Source organism: Malania oleifera, chromosome 8 (assembly GCF_029873635.1).
Source record: "Malania oleifera isolate guangnan ecotype guangnan chromosome 8, ASM2987363v1, whole genome shotgun sequence".
NCBI classification, from domain to species: Eukaryota; Viridiplantae; Streptophyta; class Magnoliopsida; order Santalales; family Ximeniaceae; genus Malania; species Malania oleifera.
In genome coordinates, this window is record NC_080424.1 from 83,783,673 (window position 1) to 83,806,807 (window position 23,135).

The following is a 23,135-nucleotide window of genomic DNA, read 5'->3' on the forward strand; positions in this document are numbered from 1 at the left end:
GAATTTTTGAAGATATATATATAAAACCAGGAACCTTCAAAATAATTAGGCCTTTCACCTACTTTATAATTTTACTTCATTAGACACTCAAAATTTGGTGAACAAATTAGTCCATTGATATTCAAATTTCATATAAGATTTTAATGAGGTTTTGCTATATATATATATATTCCAATAAAGTGACAATCAAACTTTACTATATTTTCACTTCTCATAAAAAAATTGAATTTATAACAACATAAATAAGATTCTCACATATTAGCTCTATTGATGTGAATGTTAAAATAAACACTTTTATTTTTTACCTTGTTCTTTAGCCAATTTAATTTCATAGTCAATTTTATGGGCAATGTCCAATTTACAGACGGCATACTGCCGAAATTTTATTAAAATTTTTCCAAATTAAAATCGTATACAAAGATGGTTATGATAAAATGAATATTAAAATATTTTTAAAAGGATGAGTGAAAACTCAAATAGATAATTAAATTTCATCTTTACATAATTATCATATACTTAAGGGGACCTCAGCTCCATTCCTATAGAAAGGCTTAAAGAACTCATGTGCATCAATTCGCTTTTCGAATATTGAGGCTCTTTAGAAAACCTGAACATCATATCCCGCTCTTAAAGTTATATAATTAGATATGGATTGTTCTTGGTTGTGAACACAAAATCATGTCTTAATATATCTTTTTTGCTGCATGTGTATTCCATAGGGATAGCTATACTGGCCGCATAAAGGAGTATATTAATCTTTACCAGTATATTTATTTTAAGAAATTTAAAATGATGACTTATACTACTACTAGGCATATTGAAATTAGTCTTTAACTGGTATAAGCAGTTTATTGTATCTAAGTTAGAATTCAAATCGATAGGGGGAGCATAAAAAACTTAAAATACCTATCTCATTATGCTCACAAACTTTTGTGTAGCGACAATCATTTGTGTAACCATAAGATCCTTACTTTAAATTATCTGACATCTTTAGGATCATTATGGTTGTGTTTTCTGGTTATATTTTAAGTATGTGCTTAATTGACAAACCAGAAAAATGTTGCTTACTTGCATTAAATTAAAGTTTCTTTTTCAGCAAGCACCCCTAGTATCTCTTGACAACATCATAAGGAGGAATTATATTTATATATACATATATATTTATTTATATAGACTTTTTATTTATGGCAAGATCTAATTTCAAAACTAAAACTTTTTTTCTCTTGCCTTATTATTATTATTATTATTATTATTATTGTATACATATATGTTTTTAAATTACATAACTGGTTCGGTAACTACATATGAAAATGCATGCGAACTAGTTATCATGTTTATGCTCAAACCTATTTTTTATATATACCGCATGTCTTTAAATTCTAATTATCTGCGGGTTTTATGAAATGCTTAAATTGCAATGGTTTGAGGATATTTCTGGTTTGACTATGTTTTTCATGTCATTTAAATTTTTTAAAGACCAGTTGTACTGTCTTGTGTACTCAATTGCTTTATCTTTTCAAAAACAGTCACATTCTTTTTCATGCCCTTTTGCTTATGACAAAAGGGGGAGTTGTTTTATAAGAGCAAAATTAAGTCCTTCTCCCTGAACTTTTGTTACTCAAAATGGAAAATGATAACTGTATTTAAATGCACAACTTGAAAAATTCTGAAGTCTTCATGCTTGTATGTGAACTTGATTGAATATCATTATTTTAATGCATATTGTTAAGGGGAGCCTTGTCAGGCGAACCCAAATTTTGCACCTATGTTTGTCATCATCAAAAAGGGGGAAATTGTTGACTTTTTGAGTCCGTCTCCTGTTTTGATTATGACAAACCACATTATCTCATCTGTGTGTTAAGTGTATGAACAAGTTTAACTTTCTAAGCACGGATGTCAAATGAGAAATGGAAGCCGAAAAGTATTTGAATGCGCACACCATTTGACGCAATCCATGAAATTGCAAAGGAGCAAAGCATGAAGTTTCTTGTTTGTTTCAAGTTGTATTGTATTTCATTCTACTTTTTTTTTTTTGGGTCTGTATTAATTCTTGGTCTGTAATAATTAATGCATGACATGCATGATAGGACTATAAGCTCAAATGACCATAAAAAAGACTTCAGTCAACCTTTGGTCGACCGACTCTAGGTTTTTTAGGCTAAATTAAAAAGTTTAGGCCGTAAACTAACCATAGGTCCCTACACACCACATGACAAATCCCTTATAACTCAGAATTTATACTTATGTGAACTAGGGTGACTTCAAATAAAAATCAGGACCTAAAATGACCATTGAAAGGGTCTCCATCGACCGGACCAGTCTAGTTATACTACGCTGAGTCGACCGAACCACTGTTGGCTGAGAAAATTAAGCCTCGATCGACCGGACTTGTGCATTATGAATGCTACGATCGACCAAACCGTATGAAAGTCAGCATTTTGACTTCGTACGGTTGACCATACAGTTTTGAACACGGTGTCCTCGGTCGACTGAACTGCCACGTGCCTGACACCCGTACACTCAGTCAACCAAATTTTTAGTTCTCTTTGGCCACGATCGTCCAAACTGTATAAGTAGCCGATTATCCTCTTTGTTGGTCAACCGAACCTTAAACGGTTCAAAATCACCCGAATACAGTCGACCATATTCTCAGTTGAAAAACACCACAGTTGATTAAAACTCCTAAAGTGGTCGACTGAACCCTCAGTACGATCGACCGAAACTCTTGGGTTGCCCAAGTTTTACCGAGGTAAAACAGGGGTTATTTTTTATTAACCATACTTAAACTTTTTCAAAAATACTGAATGAGTCTCCAACGGTTATAATTTTGAGTATGTCTATATATACTCCATCATTTGGAAAGATTAAGCATAGATTAGGAAAATCATTAGCCAAAAATTACTCTGAAATTTCTTGAGCCTTCATTTCCATACAAGCCCATACACTCCACCCATCCTCATTCCTTTGCTAAAACATCTTAGGTGAGAGTATTGTGAGATACCCCATATTGTTTTTATGTGCTTATACTCTCAAATACGTGAATTGATTGTTGATTTTTGTGAGAGTAAGTCAAAAGGTCTTCCCCAGTGATTTAATCATAAATTCATTTTTGGGGAAACCTTCTTAAACTTGTGAGTCTTTGCATCTTTATTACAAGACTCTTGAGCTTGTCTTATGTTTTATAGAAAATATTTTTAACAAGCTTGTTTGCTAAATATATCTTGTACTTAATCTTTTGGAAATCATTTTTGAGATATTTAATTATACTCTTGGAAATCTTTGAAACCTTATTTATGGTTGATATATTTATATATATTGTTTCAAAGAAACTTTGCTAACTCACTCTCACACTTTGATTGCATATTGACATTATACTGAGAGTAGTTACATATATCTTCACCGAGCTTATATTTCCTATCATATTGAAGTGCATTGGTTAGTGCTTATGCGTATCGGTACAAATCTTCTTGTGTTAGAAGCATATTTATTTGTACGCAATAATTTATATTGATCTGTTGTGTTCTAGGCGTGGCTTGAGGGGGTGTTGATCTAGCCCGTAGAGATCAGGTTGTAAAGGTTGAGGTCAGCCTTGGTAATTTGACTTGGTATTGTAACCGGTACCGCTTGACCCGTTAAGTGAGCATTAATGGAATCCTAGAGCTTGCGAGCTAAGGCGAGGACGTAGGCAGTATTGGCCGAACCCCGATAACATATCATGTGTCTACTTTAATTTCCAACACTTTATATTCCTGCACATGTATGTTATATTTAATATATTGTGAATGTTGCGTATGATTTAATTTCCACATATCATTATTTGTGCAACTGGTATATGATTTAAGAGACCCTAAGTTGTGTATTACTAATATCTGGTTAGATCTATGAAGAAGTTTTTAAAATTCCAATTCACCCTCCTCTTGGGAATACATCAATTCCAACAAAGCTCATTTCAATTTTTTTTTTTTTTGTGACCATATAAAACAACCCCTAAAAGTACCTTGTAAGCCTTGAAACTCTACCTGAATCCTTGATTGAAAAACCTTGTTCATTCTCTTTGAATCTTCCTAAATTTTTAGCATGAACATGCTTGATAGTATCATGCTTAAGGATATTTGATTTGTACGCTAGGACTTGGGATCTAAGACTTCTAATATTACATTTCTTAAAGTGAACTTTATTACTTGAATGAAATGATCAACTAAGGGCTTTCAAAGCAAATCATATACGTTTTCAAAATATTAACAACTTTTGATCATTAGAATATGTTTGTGATGTTCATGATTGGTTAATTCAATTCTTCCCATAGATTGTGATATTGTGTGTGTGCTACAAAAAGGGTCAATCATAGGACTAGTGCTACTTAGATCCATCCTACATCTTATTGGCCAAATCCTTCCCCAACCCCTAGGATGTCTACTCGAGTCGGGAATCCTTATCGAGGTCGTAAGATTGATGTTGAGAGGGATGCCTCAATAGATGAGCTTCAAGATCAAGTCCGTGACTTAAATTAAGAGCTAGTTGAGACTCTCCAAAGACTAGATAGGTTGGAAGACCAACTAGTCCATAACCCATCCCAAGAAAATTTATAGTTGTCCTTTGAGCGAGGCGATGATGATGAACAACCTAGAGAGCCACGTATGCCTCCTAGAGAAAGACCTTCTCTTCCTCCACAAAGGTGAGTGAATCGCCAAGATGACTTTGTTAGGAGACCCCCATGTCATGAGTCCTATGCCCAACATTGGGGTGATGAGGAATATGACATTGATGACTTTCAAGGTAGGAGACCTTACCGTAGGGACCATCGTGATCCTTATGAGGATGTGATGAGACAAGTGAAGATAGAGGCCCCCACCTATGATGGACAGATGAACCCTAAAGTCTTCCAAGATTGGTTGAATGAGATTGATTCCTATTTTGACTAGTATAGCATGACTGACCCTTGTTGGGTTAAGTTTGCAAAAATGAGGTTGACGAGGCAAGCCAAGCTCCATTGGTTAAATGTATAGAGGCAAGAAGTGAGGTTAGATCATAGGTCCATTGAGTATTGGGACCTAAGAAGGATTGGTTAAGGGAAAAGTATGTACCCCTTAGCTATAAAGAGCACCCTATGAATCAACGCTACAGTTTGCATCATGGTAGCATGACCATGTTAGAATACATGAGTCAATTCAATGAGTTGTCTATAAGATGTAGGATGGTTCTAAGTAGCCCTAGTCCTATGGTTGACCTTCTTTGTAGCACACACACGATATCACAATCTATGGGAAGAATTGAATTAACCAATTATGAACATCGCAAACATATTCTAATGATCACAAGTTGTTGAGATTTTGAAAACGTATATGATTTGGTTTAAAAACCCTTAGTTGATCATTTCATTCATGTAATGAAGTTCACTTTAAAATATGTTATATTAGAAGTCTTAAATCACAAGTCCTAGCGTACAAATTAAATATCCCTAAGCATGGTACTAACAAGCATTTTCATGTTGAAAATCTAGGAAGATTCAAAGAGAATGAACAAGATTTTTTCAATCAAGGATTCAGGTAGAGTTTCAAGGCTTACAAGGTGCCTTTAGGGACTATTTTAGACGGTCACAAACAAAGAATTGAATCGAGCTTACCTAAAGGTTCGGAATGACAAACACCAAGACACACACAAGTACTCGATCGCACCACGAACAAGCTTGTTGATCCTTAGGAATCTTGAGACAATGATGAAGCTTGAGGAAGGTTGTGGTTGTGAGCTATGAAAGAGGAGTGATTGGGTAGTGTTGATGATGACGTTGATGTTGTCGAGGTCTCTCACCACCTAATCTCTGGGGAGACGGAACGTAGCCTCACACTACTCACTCACAAGGAAAGGAACAAGATTCACAAGATCAAGCAAAGACTTCCTTTTTTTTTAATTGATAATGCAATGATCCCTTTTACAGTATAAGTGATGGCGTATTTTTAGCCTTACATGCACATGACTTCTTAAAAGATTAAAGAAAATACAAAAGTAAAAAAAAAAAAAAAACATTTAAAACATAGGTAATGAGGTTCCTAAGAAATAGTTTGTTATAAGAAATAAGTGCCTAGGAACTAGAATAATTATGATAGTAGAGTTTAGGAACTTAAAATGAAAGAAATGCTTCTTGAAAAAAAAAACAAGATTCTTTGACTTACAAGTTGTCATCCTCTTTCCAAGCTAACTTTTAAGAAAAGTTTCAATTGCTACAAATAAAGTTCACATCCAATGGTGGACTTCGGGTGATCGTCCACGTGTCACAAGTTACAAATTGAGTGTGATTCTAGTTAAAAATAAGGTAAAAGACATTGACTTTTTTTTTTTTTTTTTAATGTTTAGCCAAAAAACATGAACCTTCCCTAAAGTTTCAAAAATTTCAAAAACCTCCACTGAAGTTTACCAAAAGACACAATATTCTTCTAATGTTTGACAAAAGAACAAACTTTTTAAGAGATATAATTGTCCTATTTGTCAAAATTTGGCAAAGGTTTGTAAAATGTTTAAAACCTCAAGAGCAGTTCACGTCTTTTCGCCTAACCTATAAAGAAACTTGTGTCTTTTGCCCTTGAAAATTTTTATTTTGAAGAATAAAGTAGTTATCATAGAAAATTTTGATGGTTTATAAAAAAAAAAATGTTATTATTATAAAACAAATAACAATATAAAAACTTTTATGACTCCATAACAATATTCACAAATTTTTTCTATTATTGAAATTTCTTTTCTACTTTACATTGGATGTAATAATACAAATTTTTGCACGAGTTACTAGGAATACATATTCCATGATTTAACTTATATTTTCATTGCGCCCCATTCTATTCCTAAGAATAGATATTCTGTGAACCATAAAAAATGCATTCCCTAGAAATATAATAGCTATAATTGAAGAATTTAACAATTTACACAAATATATATATATATATATATATAATCATAAAATAAATAATAATGCAAAAAGTTATAATAAGAAATAAAATAAGAGATAATTTCACCATAAAAATGCCTACTCCTTATTTTAAATTGGATAGAATAACAAAAAATATTTATACCGATGACTTCTTTCTAAGTTATTACATTCATATATAATTTTCATCGCATTTTTTGTTCTATTTCATCCATCCTACTCCTAAAAAAAAGGTATTTGGTGAACAAAAATGTTATCTTAGGCTTCCAATATGTACTGAAGTATTCAATTGGTGTTAAGTTGATAAAAATAGGGGGAAAAGTTGACAAACTAAAATAGTAACAAAAATAAGAACAATACAATGTGCCCATGAAAAACAGACCACCGCACAATAAGCAAGACTTGGAAAGCAGAGTGCATGTCTAACATGATTAATTTTAATTCTCAGGTCAATTAAAGTAACCTTAGTTGTCATACAAATCAATTATCCACAACAGTGGTTAGAGGATTTCAATTTATTTTGTTTTATTTTATGTTATTTTATTAAAGTCACACGTTGTGCTTGTGGCTGAGGAATTCAAATACTAAATTTAAAATTGCATAAAATAATATGATATAAAAAGGAAACGAGCAAGAACAAATATGCAAAGTCTAATAGTTACAACCCTTTCCGATAAGATACTGTCTAACTTTTAACTTATGACTTGAAGATTTTGTCTTATAAAAATAGTACACATCTATGCGTGACTGTGATATGTTTCCTATCCAATCGCTATGGCCTCGTCAAAATAGTTCACACTTTTATATAGGATTTACTCAAATGATAATATCCTTATGATGACTCTAATACCAAATGTTATAATTTCGATCCCAAGATTAATAAGGTATGTCCACTTTGGCCCACAAGTCTTACAATTTTATCTTATATAGAAACTTCACATAATTTAAACCTACTTTATAAGTCTAAAATCTCCCTAATGCGCTTATGTTTTTCATTTGAATTGGGATGCAAAAATAGGATGTGCACCCAACCCAAAACCTGGTCCAAGCCAACCACACTAGGTTTTGTAGGTCATGATGTTAGCAAAATTTAAAATTTGGGCATGAGTTGATTTTAATCAATATTTTACTATAAAATTGAAATCAAATTGACTTTCTACAATTCGAAATTAAAAGAATTACATAAATTAAATTGTAATTAAACTATAAATAAGCCATGTTATAAATAGATCAAATGGATGGTTAATGAATTAGGTTAATGGTTTAGGTATTTAATAATTAAATTGAACTTTTATATATAAAATTCTACATGCACTCAATAAAAAAATACGTAATTAAAACATTTCATATGAATGTTGTTTAAACATACTACAATATATATATTATGTCATTAAGCATTAGCTTAAGATTGTTACACTACCATGTGCGGTTAACCCTATGTAAAAAAGTAAAAAAATATGTTCGAATATAAAGTCATGAACTCCAAAAGTAAAGTTGCTTTTGGTTAGCAAAGTGAAATAAGAATGAAATTGTCAAAATATAGGTATATTATAACTTAAAAGTCGTAACCAAACTATACCAAACATTTTTTTTTTTCTCAAGTAGTGTCTTCTTTGCACAATATATTGTGCACACGAATATGTCTAAGTTTTAATTATTTTTTATTTTTTATGTTTTTTTTTTTATTTTTTTTTATGAAAATCCCAATTTTATTGATAGTCCTCATTTATAGTGAAAGAATATCATGATTACAAACATGACACATGAGATTTACAAATAAACTATCAAAACCATCTTAGGCATCAAAACCAATACAAACCTATCAAAACTCGTACCATTATCCAACTAAAACAATCTAAACATGCCAAAATGTAATCAAAACAAACAAACACGAACAAAAACAAAATATCTGCAAACTGATGTCAATTACCTACAAACAAAAATTAGAGGAAAACAGAGGACCAAATTATCACAATTAAAGACGAAGGCTTGAAATATTCATCTTATCCACACGAATGAGACTTCTCATTTTACTCAGTTGCACATCACTTACAAAATATTTCCTTGTGTTGCCTCCCTCATCTTGACAAGTCAAGTAATCCGCCACCTAATTGCCTTCTTTAAATTGATGTTTTATAGAGAACTGAAAATAACACAAGAGGACCACGATGGAATGGAGCACAAATGGATGAATTTTGGAAGTGTCATTCACTTTTCTTGGTCAATAATGTGACCTAATAGAATTTCTACACAGGCCTGCAAGGAACATTTTGGTAATCAAGTGCAGTATGACTCATCAAACATACAAATGGTCCCTGCAACCAAAGCAAGGATGACATAGAAAGCTCTCTATAAGAAACACACTTTGAGCTTCCTAGTAGCCCTAAAAATTGACTCTAGGTAAGCAATACAAGCAGAGCTTGGGCCAGATTCTTGGCATCCATGAAGGGAAAGGGAAAGAAACATCAAGAGAAAGTGTAGATAGGAGTTGTAAAGCAGCAAAAAAGAGACATTGGTTTGGTTCTAATACCGACTGGCATGTTCCCACCACCAATAAAAGAGGGGGGGGAGGGGGGAGAGAGAGAGAGAGAGTAGGGAAAAATCCATAATCCAATTCAACTCAAAATAATCCAAGCCTAGACAACCCTAATTGACAATAATGATTCATAGGAGAAATGCAATTAAAGAATTTACAAGTAGGTCTTTGTTAAATAAACTCTATAATTAAAAAGATTCATCTAAAACGTAAACCTGACCCTATTAGGCTTCTAATCTTAAAACCTACTGACCCATTTTCTAGGAGTGGGCTTCCAAACAAAACCATCCATACACACACAACTTCAGAGTGTATATAATTAAGCTTATCAAATATAACTATTCCCATTTGGATCAGCCAAGTACACTTGGATTTTAGGGAACTCCATAGTGCAAATTCATGAAGTCCTGTGATTGCGAACAGGCAAGCAGTAATTTGGCACCTACCAAGTGGGTTTTCATAATTTTAATAGATAAAAAATGAAAACAAAACAGCTGCAGGGGTCGGCGGCCCTTCCCCAAGAATGAGTCACCAATTTTAGGTACCAAAATCGTGACCTCATCCATCATATTATATGCCCAAGTTCTTTGCATGGCAGGAAAAGTCTCCGGGGACGGTTGGAACAAAGAGAATGCTGGACGTTTGAACTTTGAAGTAATCCATTACGCTGTTACCCTCCGGAGTGGGGTGCTACATGAGACACCTGCTCAGAAATTTCACTTGGGAGTTTTTCTTACATCAAAAAGAAAATTGTATGCAGGATGCTCCTCTCATCAAATGGGATAACCATATATGCCAGACACCTGTTCAGAAATTTTACTAAGTGGCCGGGTTTATCCTGCACCAAAAAATGAATGGTGGACGAGTTATTATATACATAAATGGGTGCTAGATGAAAACATTTTTTTTTTTTTTCCTTTTTCACTTGGCTAATACTAAAACATTTAGATCAAATTAGCAATATCAAGCAAACGTAACATTAGAGCTAAGGCTCGAGCATTTATGCATGTGCGTGAACCTGTGAATGCAGACCTCGTGGAAGAACATAGATTCTATAGATGTGAATCTAGTAAACTAGAAATATTAATTCTGCCGATGAGTTTTTCTTATGTCAAAACATTGAGTAGAGAATGAGTTGCTTTAATACATAAATGGACTCAAAAGATGATAGTTCAAACTTTTTAGTCAAAATTATATTCGTCCTCCTACATCACACTCATGAAACTCTCAATCCTAGCACCACCCACCGTGACCATCACGAATTCAAAGGGTGTAATTCAGCCACGTACTAGCAACAAAAGCAACCTCAAGAAGTGATGCTATTTATCAACAAAATATTTAATTTCATGACTATTGCAACAGTTGATGGGAGAGATATTATATGTAAGCAAATATAGTGTATCTCTACTTTTATACATGCTGGAAATAATAAGAAAAATAATCAATCACACCAAACCACAAGAACACAAATAATTTTTTACGTAGAAAACTTCCCTCGTGTGAGGAAGAAAAACCACGGGACCTAGTCCAGTTAAAATCTCCGCTAGCAATTCAAATAATAAGTACACAAAGTCTTCTCTAATCGTAATTAGAGAATACAAATATCTCTCATCAAGATATCAACAATCTTGGCAAATCCAAAGAGAATTGGAGAGAATATACCAAATTCGTGGTTACTGTTCACGGGAAAAAACCCCAACTCTTGAACTCCAAATCCGATCTCCACCGTTCAGATTGTAACTCCTTGAGTTGTGAACATCTCCTCCAAATTTTAGCTCGATTGAACCACAGACGAAGCAGAATCGGAATCTTGATGAAATTTGGGCAGAATGAGAAAAATCACGTTTTTCTCTCTTTCTTTTGAGAAGTAACGGCTCCTCTCTTCTCCCCTCTCTTTTTATAACTTCCTTTAGGTTTTTCACACTAAAAGGGCTAGGCTTTGGGTTTTTAATAAAGCCCACTTGGGCTTTCCTCCACATTAAAGGAAATAATCTAACAAATCTCCCCCTTTCCAACTATGTGGAGGGAATCGCCATCCCAACGATCGAACAACAAACTTCAAGCTTCTCCCTTGGTAGTGTCTTTGTCAACATATCAGATCCATTATCATCAGTGTGAACCTTCTCAAGTTCCAATAACTTATCGTTCAACGCATCTTTGATCCAATGGTATCGTACATCAATGTGTTTCGATCTTGCATGGCAATTGGAATTCTTAGTAAGATGAATAGCACTCTGATTATCACAAAATAACACATACCTCTACTGCTCAAAACCAAGTTCTCTCAAGAACTTCTTTTCCCATAACAACTCTTTAGTCGCTTCCATTGCTACAATGAACTCTACCTATGTCGTAGAAAGAGCAATGCACTTCTGAAATCTCGATTGCCAAGCTATAGCCCCACCTGCAAAAGTTATCAAATAACCCGAAGTAGACTTACGAGTGTCCACATCCCCAGCCATATCTACATTTGTGTAGCCAACAAACAATGGTTGTCTGTTCCCCAAACCAAGTCTCAAACTAGAAGTGCCTTGAAGATACCTCATGATCCAATTCACTGCACTCCAGTGCTCTCTTCCCAGATTTGACAAGAATCGGCTAACTACACCAACTGCATAGGCTATATCTGGTCTTGTGTAAACCATTGCATACATCAAACTTCCTACTGCTGAGGCGTAAGGAACTCTTTCCGTGTCTTCCTTTTCCTTATATGTAGAAGGACATTCCTTTATACTTAGTCTGAAGTGGGTAGCAAGAGGAGAGCTAACCACTTTAGCTTTGTCCATATTGAATCTCCGAAGCACTTTCTCAATGTACTCCTCCTGTGACAAATATAACTTCTTAGCACTCCTGTCACGACTGATTCTTATGCCAAGAATTTTATTTGCTAGCCACAAATCCTTCATAGAAAATGACTTACTCAATTGCTTCTTCAACTGGTCAATACTTGAAGCATTCCTGCCAACAATTAGCATGTCATCCATATAAAGCAGTAAGAAAATAAAATCATCATCAGAGAATTTTTGAACAAATATACAGTGATTTGAAGTCGTCTTCTTGTAGCCTTGCTCCCCAATAACAAACTCAAACTTCTTATATCACTGTCTCGGTGCTTGTTTTAAACCATATAGGTTTTTTTTCAACTTGCACACATAATCCTCTTTCCCTTTCACTCTGAAGCTCTCTGGCTGTTTCATATAAATCTCTTCCTCCAAATCACCGTGAAGAAAGGCAATTTTCACATCCATCTGCTCAACTTCCAAGTCAAGACTAGTTGCTAAACCGAGTACTGTACAGATCGATGACATCTTTATAATTGGAGAGAAAATCTCATCAAAATCAAAACCTTATTCTAACCGAACCCTTTGACAACCAATCTAACTTTGTACCATGGTCGTGAAGAGAACTCATTTGGCTTCTTCTTGTAAATCCACTTGTTCTCCAAAGCTCTTTTTCCTTCAGGCAGCTTCACTAACTCAAAGGCATGGTTATCATACAATGACTGCGTCTCATCTTGCATGGCCTCAACCCACTCTGTCTTGTGTTCATCTTCCATGGCTTTTGCAAAACACTGGGGCTCTCCCCCGTTAGTCAATAACACATATTGTTCTGCTGAATACTGAGTGGAAGGATGTCGGTCTCTAGCTGACATCCTAGATTGAATCTCTGGCACTATCAACTGTTCATCAGTCTCAACATCTCCCTGAACCTGTAAGGGAACATCCATATCACCTCTACCCTAGTGGTCATCCTGAACATCATTCTCAACCTGAGATGAAAAATTCTTCAAAGGAATTGAATCCACATCAATCAAACTATCACCTTGTTGAGACATAGATTTCTCTACCTTCTCAATATCCTAAATCGTCTAATCTTCTACAAACACGACATCTCTACTTCTCACAATTTTCTTCTCAACTGGATCATAAAGCGTGTATCCAAACTCATCTTGAGCGTAGCCAAGGAATATACAATGTCGCGTTTTCTCATCAAGTTTGAACCTTTCATTTTTGGAATATGCACAAATGCTTTGCACCCAAAAACACGCAAATGATTATAAGAAACATCCTTACCTATCCAAACTCGGTCTGACACATCAAACTGTAGAGGAACACAGGGTGTAAGATTCAATACATGAACAACAGTGCTCAATGCCTCCCCCCAAAAGGATTTTGGCAACCGGGCTTATGAAATCAAACATCTCACTCTATCAACTAGAGTTATGTTCGTCATTTCTGATGCCATTCAATTGAGGAGTTTTCGAATGAGTCTTTTGATGTCGAATACCCTGCTGTCTGCAATACTCAAACGAACTAGAATACTCTCCACTGTTATCAGTTCGGATGCACCTCAGCTTCTTCCCAGTCTGTCTCTCAACTAGGGCTTGAAATTTCTTGAACTTAACCAACACTTGGTCTTTTGACTTCAAGATATATACCCACAACTTCCTTGAATGATCATCTATGAAGGTCACAAAGTATTTGGAGCCACAAAGTGTTCTCGTCTTCATAGGGCCACACACATATGAATGTACCAAATCTAATATTTCTGACTTTCTCGAATGAGGGGAATTCTTGAAGGAAACTCTGCTCTTCTTCCCTGACAAACAATGGGTACACCTTTTCAGAAGTGTACTTTTCAGTCCATATAGTAGACTTTTCTTCCCCAGTAGAGCTAATCCTTTCTCACTTATATGAGCCAGTCTCTTGTGCCACAACTCTGTTGTACCATTATCCTCCATCGCATTAACTATGTCGTTGGAGATCTTTGCTTGCAGAATGTACAATGCAGAGTGCTTCATGCCATGAGCCACAACCATAGCACCCCTGGTGAGCTTCCACTGGCCATCACTGAAAGTGTTGCAATACCTTTCGCCATCAAGTTTACCGACAGAAATCAAATTCAAACGAATGTCAAGAATATGATTCACATCTCTAAGAGCTAAACTCGTGCCATTATTTGTCTTCAGATACACATCCTCAATTCCAATGACTTTAACCAAGTCATCATTGCCCATCTTTACTGTTCCAAAGTCATCAGATCAATAGGATGTAAAGAGATCCTTCCGAGATGTAGCATGAATGGGGGCACCACTGTCAATCACCCAACTAGTCTCATGATATGCAACATTTATCATCTCATCATCATAAACAATGAGGAATTATGCAGGAGTGGTGGTAGCAACTATATCATCACCATCTTTGTCATCTCCATTCTTCGTTCCCTTCCCTTTCTCATTCTTGTTTTTTTTCTTCAATTGCCTGCAATATTTGTTGATGTGTCCATTTTTCCCACAATGATGACACTCAACATTTACAAACTTGTTAGACTTGCTTCTGCTCTTATCTCTGTTCTTCGGACCTCTGCTCCTACTTCTCCCCCTCTTTTCTATAACCAAGATCTCTGACTATGAAGAGGATCCCTGTGTTTTTCTTCTCATCTCTTTATTTAGCAAACAGCTCTTGGTCATATCCATTGTGATTACACCTTTTGGAGCGGAATTAGACAATGGAGTTATAAACGTCTCCCATGAGTCCGGTAATGAACCAAACAACCATAGCCCTTGTATCTCATCATCAAACTTAATACCCATTCCAGTCAACTGATTAATAATTCCTTAAAATGTATTCAGGTGATCAGATAAAGGAGTCCCGTCCTGGTACCTCAAAGCCATCATTTGTTTAATCAGAAACAACTTATTATCTTCACTATTTCTAGCATATAACTGTTCGAGCTTATTCCATAGAGAACGTGCATTTGTTTCTCCACTAATATGGTTCAAAACATTATCATCTACCCATTGCCTAATATACCCACACACCTGTCGATGTAATAAAGTCCATTCCACATCAGACTTTTTTTTCTGGTTTTTCAGCACTAAATACCGGTAGGTAATAATCTTTCACATAAAGAAGATCCTCCATTTTTCCTTTCCATATGTGATAATTTGAACCATTGAGATTAATCATTCTATTAGTATTTGCTTCTATAATTCAAACTGCCAACCTGACAATCTGTGAACCTGGCTCTGATACCACTTTAATGGGAGAGATATCAATAAACAACTACAGCGGAATAAATCTTCTCCCTATATGCAAGCGAATATAGTGTATCTTTACTTTTATACGTGCTGGAAATAATAAGAAAAATAATCAATCACACTAAGCCACAATAACACAAGCAATTTTTTAAGTGGAAAACTTCCCTAGTGTGAGGAAGAAAAACCACGGGACCTAGTCCAGTTAAAATCTCCACTATCAATCAAATATTGGGTACACAAAGTCTTCTCTAATCGTAATTAGAGGATACAAATATCTCTCATCAAGATACCAACAATCTTGACAAATATAAAGAGAATTGGAGAGAATATACCAAATTCGCGGTTATTGTTCACGGGCAAAAACCCCAACTCCCGAGCTCCAAATCCGATCTCCACCGTTTAGATTGTAGCTCCTTGAGTCGTGAACCTCTCCTTCAAATTTCAGCTCGATCAGACCACAGATGAAGCAGAATCAGAGTTTTAATGAAATCTAGGCAGCATGAGAAAAATCACGTTTTTCTCTCTTTCTTTTGAGAAGTGACGACTCCTCTCTTCTCCCCTCTCTTTTTATAACTTCCTTTAGATTTTTCAAACTAAAAGCCCACTTGAGCTTTCCTCCACATGGAAGGAAATAACCCAACAACAGTCACACGGCCAATATCTCTTTAATAAACTGTTAGTGTTAATAAAGGCCTCATAAGTACTTGGTATATGAAGTAAATACCAACTTAACCTAAAACCTCAAATTTATTAATTTTACATTGAACTATATATATATATCATTTAATTTTTTTTTAAAATAGTGAAAATTTACAAATAAAATTCCCAATCACAAGCCTTAATCACATTCACACATTTCCACAGCTAGGGTGGTCCTGCGGAGCCATGGAACATACATTATATATTAATAATTAATGAGTCCGCCCCTCCTCCCTGCCTCTTAAAATTAATTAATGGCGTAATGCCATCATAGACAGAATCCCACCCCCCGGGGCACTAACTCTGCCTTCAATTGCTATTGCCACTTCACCACCCCACCAGGAGGATAACCATTGCGTGGACGGAAAGTCACTCTCAAGGACCCCCCACCACCGACCTAACCACCCCCACCTCTCTCTACACATTTTCATGCATGGATAAGAAACTCTAGACCAGACCATACGCCGGCTGGACATCCCTTCTCTGTACATGTAGGCTGCATCCACTTGGCCAGAAGCCGCACACACCGTCGTCATCCTCTCATATGCACATACACATTTTATCCTACGAAAATAATAAAGTTTTATTTTCTACACATTTTCTTGTTGGACAAAAAGCGGTGGCCTGTGTTTGCGTAATGGAAGCGGAACCACCCACGTCGGCAGCGGCCTACCCGCCCCGCATCCCCCACCAGCCGCTACGTGGATCGGAAAAACTACAAACGCCCTTTCAGACTCACCATGACTGCTTGGAATAAAATATTAAAATTAAAAGAGAGAGAGAGATGAGAGGGATGGGGCGATGGATTATGTCGGCCAGTTTTGGATTTATCTTTTAAGGGAGATCAACGTGGCTGCCGCCCGCAAAGGACAGACTAGCAGCCAACTAGGAAACTGAAGCGTGCTCTCTCTGCCATTCTATGTATATAATACACGTACATGTATGCATAAATAACATCAATCTCCCACAGAGGAGAGTGTTTTCTGGGAATAGAATCTCAACCTACTTGGGGGTTGCTTTTGGTTTTGGGTTTTGTGTGTCTCTCTCTCTCTCTCTCTCTCTCTCTCTTAATTGGGTGGTGTTGGTTGGATAAGGGTAGGGTGCACGTAAAAATGGAAGGTGGAGGGGAGTGCTGTTCAAGCACAGAGAAACCGAAGCAGAGGCAGCATCAGGCGCAGGAGAAGCCATACAGGGGGATAAGGATGAGGAAGTGGGGAAAGTGGGTGGCTGAGATTAGAGAACCCAACAAGAGGTCAAGGATATGGCTGGGTTCCTACACCACTCCTATGGCCGCCGCCCGTGCTTACGACACCGCCGTCTTCTACCTCCGCGGCCCTTCTGCCCGCCTCAACTTCCCGGAATTAGCAATCGAAGAAGACGAGCTTCACGACATGTCCGCTGCCTCCATACGCAAGAAAGCAGCTGAGGTTGGGGCCAGGGTTGATGCCATCCAAGCCACCCTCCACGCATCACCACACAGCTCTATCCGACCCCCCCACCAGAAGCCCGACCTGAACGAGTACCCAAACCCGGAAAGCTCGGACGAGGATTGATTGATTGATTGATTTGAGAGCTCAAACTTGCACCATCTCGATCGATCGAAATCCTTCATTAATTAATTTCCTTGCTCTCTCTTCTGCAACTTCCTTTGCTAACGTTCCACTGGAAAAACAAACATCTGATGGACGAAGAAAGGAGAAGAAGAAGAAAAGGAAGAAGAGTCTTGTAATATACAGAGGGTGAGGGATATAAAATTTCAGCTGAAATGTTTCGATCTGCTGTTACGGACAGATGCATGGGCGATGGGCGAAGCTGCTGCTGCTGCTGCTGCTGCTGTTGCCGTGTTTTTTTTTTTTTTTTTTTTAGAGCTAAATCATATGTGTTCAGTTTCAGATTTGTAACAAATTAAGCGAAGGCTTAAACGGCTACGGTTAACTAGCGGTGTAACTTCCTTTTTCATGCGTTTATTTATTTGTCTATGATTTTTGTCATCCTTTGTATTTGTTTGTTTTGGGAATGTGAAGAGGAAGAACAGCGGCGGACCCGCGGTGCTTCTGAAATGGAAAGGGTCATGAAGGAACAGCGATGGCCCACCGCAGTTGCAAACAGAGTAGATATGGTGATAAGGTAGAGTTGGGCATCACAGCCGTCTCCTATAACGGCCTTGTGGACACCTCAACCCAGAGAGAGAGAGAAGTCCTGACACAGCGAGGGAGTCGCCGTCACGGCATGGTGGAAAGCTGGTTCGCCGGCGGATGAGTGGTGGCTGGGCGGTGATGGCTCCTTTTTTCTATAATTTTTAATTGGGGTAATTTCTTATGTTGTCAAATGACATTATACACGTGGCCTAGCCTGTTATCCGTGGCGACTGGCGACCAAACAAAACAATTAACGAGGTAGAACTTGCCCTTTATCCTCAGTCCTTCAACCTTTTGGACGGTTCCTATTTTGTGGTTAATTTATGCGTGAAAAAAATAATTACAAAAGGTATGGCTGTTGTACTATATTCCAATCATATTTTGACTTTTTATTTTTTTAATATTTTAAAAACAAGATAAGCCATAGTCGCATTTTTATACCAGCTTGTGGTAGAAGATTTTTGGTGAAAAAAAAAAAAGTAGGCACAGCATTTGAATAGTAATTATTAGTTGCATTTAAGAATATTTTAAATTGATTCCTAACTCTTTTCTTTTAGGCAGCCTGCCACAATCAAATAATTAGTTTTTTGAACATAAATAATTTTTTGGTCGGCAATAAATGGGTTTTTTTAATGCTCTATCATGATCATGCTCGAGTGATCGCCAGACCAGGTGAAAAATAAGCAGATGAAATGAATGTGAGTGTGACAACTGACAAAAACAAGAAAATAAAATGAATTATGAGTGGGGGTTCTGTTGTTGAGGTTGATTTTAGCTCAACGACTAAAAATAATAATAATAATAAACCAAAACAACTCTTCCATGCTTGCGAAAATTTATTATCTTCAATGCTAAAGCAGATTCTATCTAGGAAGAAGCGTCGCTGTGGATATTCAAACTTGTTTTTCTGAAGAATCAAACAATGGGCTCCAGGGTGGAGCACTCAATGAAATTTGAAAAAAAAAAAAAAAAAAAACCATTCCTCTATACACGAATACTACATTTATACATATAAACTTGAGCACCCAAAGTTTGCAAATATGAGCTCTTAAGTTTATAGAATAAATATTAATAGCCATGTTTCCAATTTGTAAATAAAAAGTAATTATACAAAAAAAAAAAAAAAAAGGCGGCAAAGTATAGTGTCGTGGAAAACAGCCTAAGCTTTCTCTGATGGTAAGCAAATGCTTTTAAAAATTTTATACTAAAATGCCCAGAAAAATGTCTTAATGTGCATTATGCAATGCAATCGCTCCAACTAACCATAAGTCGTATGTCTACCATTGTCTCCAGATAGATGATAGTGTTTGAAGGGAAACAATTCCCTTTTCATGGGATTGGAAACATGAATCTTCTATCCCCATTCCATTTCTCCATTGCTTCTATTTTTCTTCTCCAATCATATGAAACAATGTGGAATGATGTGAACTTTTAAGACAAATTGCAACATGTTAACAAAAAAAGTCCAAACACAATGTGAAATCATAGGATCAAACTTCCAGCATGACTTGGTACTCCCAACATTTAGGGCTACTAGCTTGACCAAATAAAATATATTCAAATTTGGTAGACTAAAATTTCAAGCTACATAAACCAATCCATAGCATTTTTGAGAATGGTATGCACAAATAATTACTTCTAAATGGCAGGTGATTAGGAGAGGTGAAAAGAGTGAAAGGTTATTGGCAATTTCAATTTTTTTTTTAATTTGATATTAAATTCATTTCTTTCTTTTTTTAACTAGACCTACAAATTTAAAAGAAAGTCAATGTTAGAAATTTTGAAATATTTTGAGAAGAATAATGATTGAAGCTGTATATGAATAGAGTTTTCCTCAATAGTGTAGATATAGATAATGTGGACATAAAGGCATAGATAATGGGGACAACATGTCCTTCCATGATTAGACTTCCCATGGAATACACAGTTTAATGCAAAAAATGCCGCGCTAACAAATAGGTTATGCTGACAAGAGAAATGCTTAACCTAATAATTAGCACAATGTCAGTCACGAAATAAAGAGGTAAAAATGAGAAAATAAATGTAAAGAGAGAATTAATGTTAGCCGCCAACTTCAATTGAACAGAAGGGGCAAATGGTGGAAATGGTTAAATAAATGTAATGGGAGAATGAATGTCTCCTAATCCAAAAGCAAAGCAAAAGCCCATATGTAACGCCTCGGCCTTCTAGGTGGCCCCGGAGTGCTACTAACATATATAACGTGCATATCTCTAATAATAAACACAAACTATCCACCCTAATAAGGGACATACGAGTGTACCATACTGATCTATATTCTCATGCACATTCATACATCTTCTGATAGATTACCAGAGTATCTAACTGTTTCTTAAATACATTCATATGTACTAAAACATAATTTGCTATTACAATCCCCTAAAGACATCCTCGCCAAAAATCCAGTACATATACAAAACTTACATAAACTAAAACAACACTACACTCCAAAGTCCCTCTAGAAATCTAGGATTGGTTTCCTATAGGACCTGAAACAAAGGTTGTATATTGGAGTGAGACACTTCTCAGTAAGATAGATCATATTACATTAGTGTGTGACAACATAAGTTTATTTCAGTAGAAGCAGTTAAATATTTAAAACATTCTCAATCTTGTAATATAGGAGATATATATATATAAAATTCCTGCAATAGATAATTCAGCATCATTACAAGCAAGAGTTCCCGAGGTTAGGGTAGGATATAGACTCATACACTGTACAATCCCTCCGCTCGGTACTCAACCCTGTGACTTTACCTATTTTAGTTTTTAAATAATATATATGTATATAGAACTCGTCACAACCTTGAAATATCATAACTAAACCATCTACTGCCCCTATGGCAAGGGTTGTGCGATAATAAAGCTCTGATCTATCCTTGTTCATGCAGACATTGTCAGACATCATGTTCTCTCCAGTCCAATTTGGCCATCACCACCCTAGCCCTTAAGTCAACCAGTGGCCCTTAATACCAATCGACTATCTCGATACCCGTACCAAAGAAACTGTCCTGTGGTTGCATTGTACCTCATATTCTAGCAACCGTACCACGTTTACTGATAATAATGAGCTTTTTAAGGCTCTTTGATAATAAGCATATATAAAGCTTTATTAGTAACGAGCTTTCTAAGGCGGTTCCAACATCATATATACAATTTAAAATAAAAGCATATTAACCTGTTTCATTCCATAAATCATCTAAGCAATTTCAGTATTTTTCACAAACTCATTCATACATTCTTTCATACATTCATTATGTGGTATAAACCAGCACACGTACTCTCGATTTAACCCTTGCATACATAGCACTCGGTATCTAATCAACATCTCTTTTCTGTATTTCCTGATAATCATTTGAAACTCCAGTTCCCACATTTCATAAACATGTTTTTCATTTCAATACATTCCTACTTCATATCATATGTCACACTCATTTGGTTAAGTATACAATACATAGTAAAATGGTTTGTAAAATATCATTTAAACTGCAAACAAGGGTTTCAAGCATCTCTTACTTTAAATTTAATGCAAAAAAAAAAAAAAAAGAGTTTTGAGAAGTTTGGAGGACATACGCCAAAACCCTAGTTTTTACCAAGACCGTAAAATCATAAAAATGACCATTTTACCCGGTAGAATTTTCCAAATGAACAATCATAACGTACATATAAACATAAGCTACAGTTCTACCGATTTAGTTTTCTAAAATAACTGATGTAAACAAATCTCCTTACCTATTTCCTGTAAAACAACCTGAAATGCTCGAAAATCGAACCTTAGCTTTTTCCCGAGTTCGAGAATTCGCTCCACTAGACTCGTAGATATTCACTTTTTGATTCTCGTGATAACTTTCGATCGTTGAACCAGGTGTCACGAGCTAAGCTTGTTCAGGGCATTATGCTTGCCTGTGACCGCTTATCTCGTGTGCTTAGGATGGGTTTCCATCATGTAAATACTAGTGTAGGGTTATTTTCTACTAGTAGAGTCTTTATAAGCCAAATAAGGCAGTATGACTCCTCGGTCACTTTGATGTTTCCTAGTGCTAGGATGAAAATTACATAAAAACCTCTTTAGGGGAGGGTGAGTGTTCATCAGTCATTGTAAAATTCACTAGCAATTGTCAACGTACTTAGCCTACTTGCCTCCCTCGCTAAGTACAACATGTCAACGGAGGATTTGTTAATGAATTACGTTTGCTTCAATGTTTACTGCTTGGTTGCCATGGCTTTCATGAATTGATTACTATTTCCGCTACCATCTGATTGAATGTTAATGAAAGTGCTTCGTGGATGAATGTTGGTAAACGATAGGCTGGCTAGTTAAGCAAGAGTGCTTTAGCTAGCGCCGCACGGCCCCTTCACAATAGAGTGAAAAGAGGCAGACCGTGACATTTGGTATCAGAGCCCAAGTCGGTGACACTTGGTGAGAGCCCAAGGTTGAGTTGCTACGTGAATTCGATTGCCTTCGTTGTTGGATTTGGGAAGCTTTGGTAAGTGACCATGGCACCACACAATACCGAGAGGATCAGCTAGCTGGAAGCACAGGTTGAGGAAACAACCAACACTATGGCAGCGGTGGTGGCCCAGATGAGAGAACTTGTTGATGAAGTGATGAGATCACAAAAACATCAAACAAGTTTGCTAGGCGACTTGTCAGAGGACTTTCGCCACACTGTGGAAACTTTGCAAGCCCGGATGGCATATCTGGATGCAAAGGTAAATGTGATGGTTCTTGCTATGGGGAACTCTAACACTCCGGGAGTTAGCAAGACCAAGGTGTCAGAACCC

The 23,135-nt window shown here is 36.3% G+C and overlaps 1 protein-coding gene and 1 long non-coding RNA gene across 3 annotated transcripts in view; one reads left to right on the forward strand and one right to left on the reverse strand.

Moving 5' to 3' along the window:
- Positions 1–9,622: 9,622 nt before the first annotated feature.
- LOC131161884 (uncharacterized) overlaps positions 9,623–23,135 on the reverse strand; it is a 47,744-nt gene continuing 34,231 nt past the window's right edge. For both annotated transcript variants that reach the window (XR_009138637.1, XR_009138638.1), the window contains exon 4: positions 9,623–10,293. This is a non-coding gene — a long non-coding RNA (uncharacterized LOC131161884). The remainder of the gene's footprint in view (positions 10,294–23,135) is intronic.
- LOC131161883 (ethylene-responsive transcription factor RAP2-1-like) lies at positions 17,069–18,185 on the forward strand. The gene has a single exon (XM_058117898.1). It carries the CDS (start codon positions 17,307–17,309, stop codon positions 17,745–17,747), a length of 441 nt encoding a protein of 146 aa, XP_057973881.1. The 5' UTR covers positions 17,069–17,306; the 3' UTR covers positions 17,748–18,185.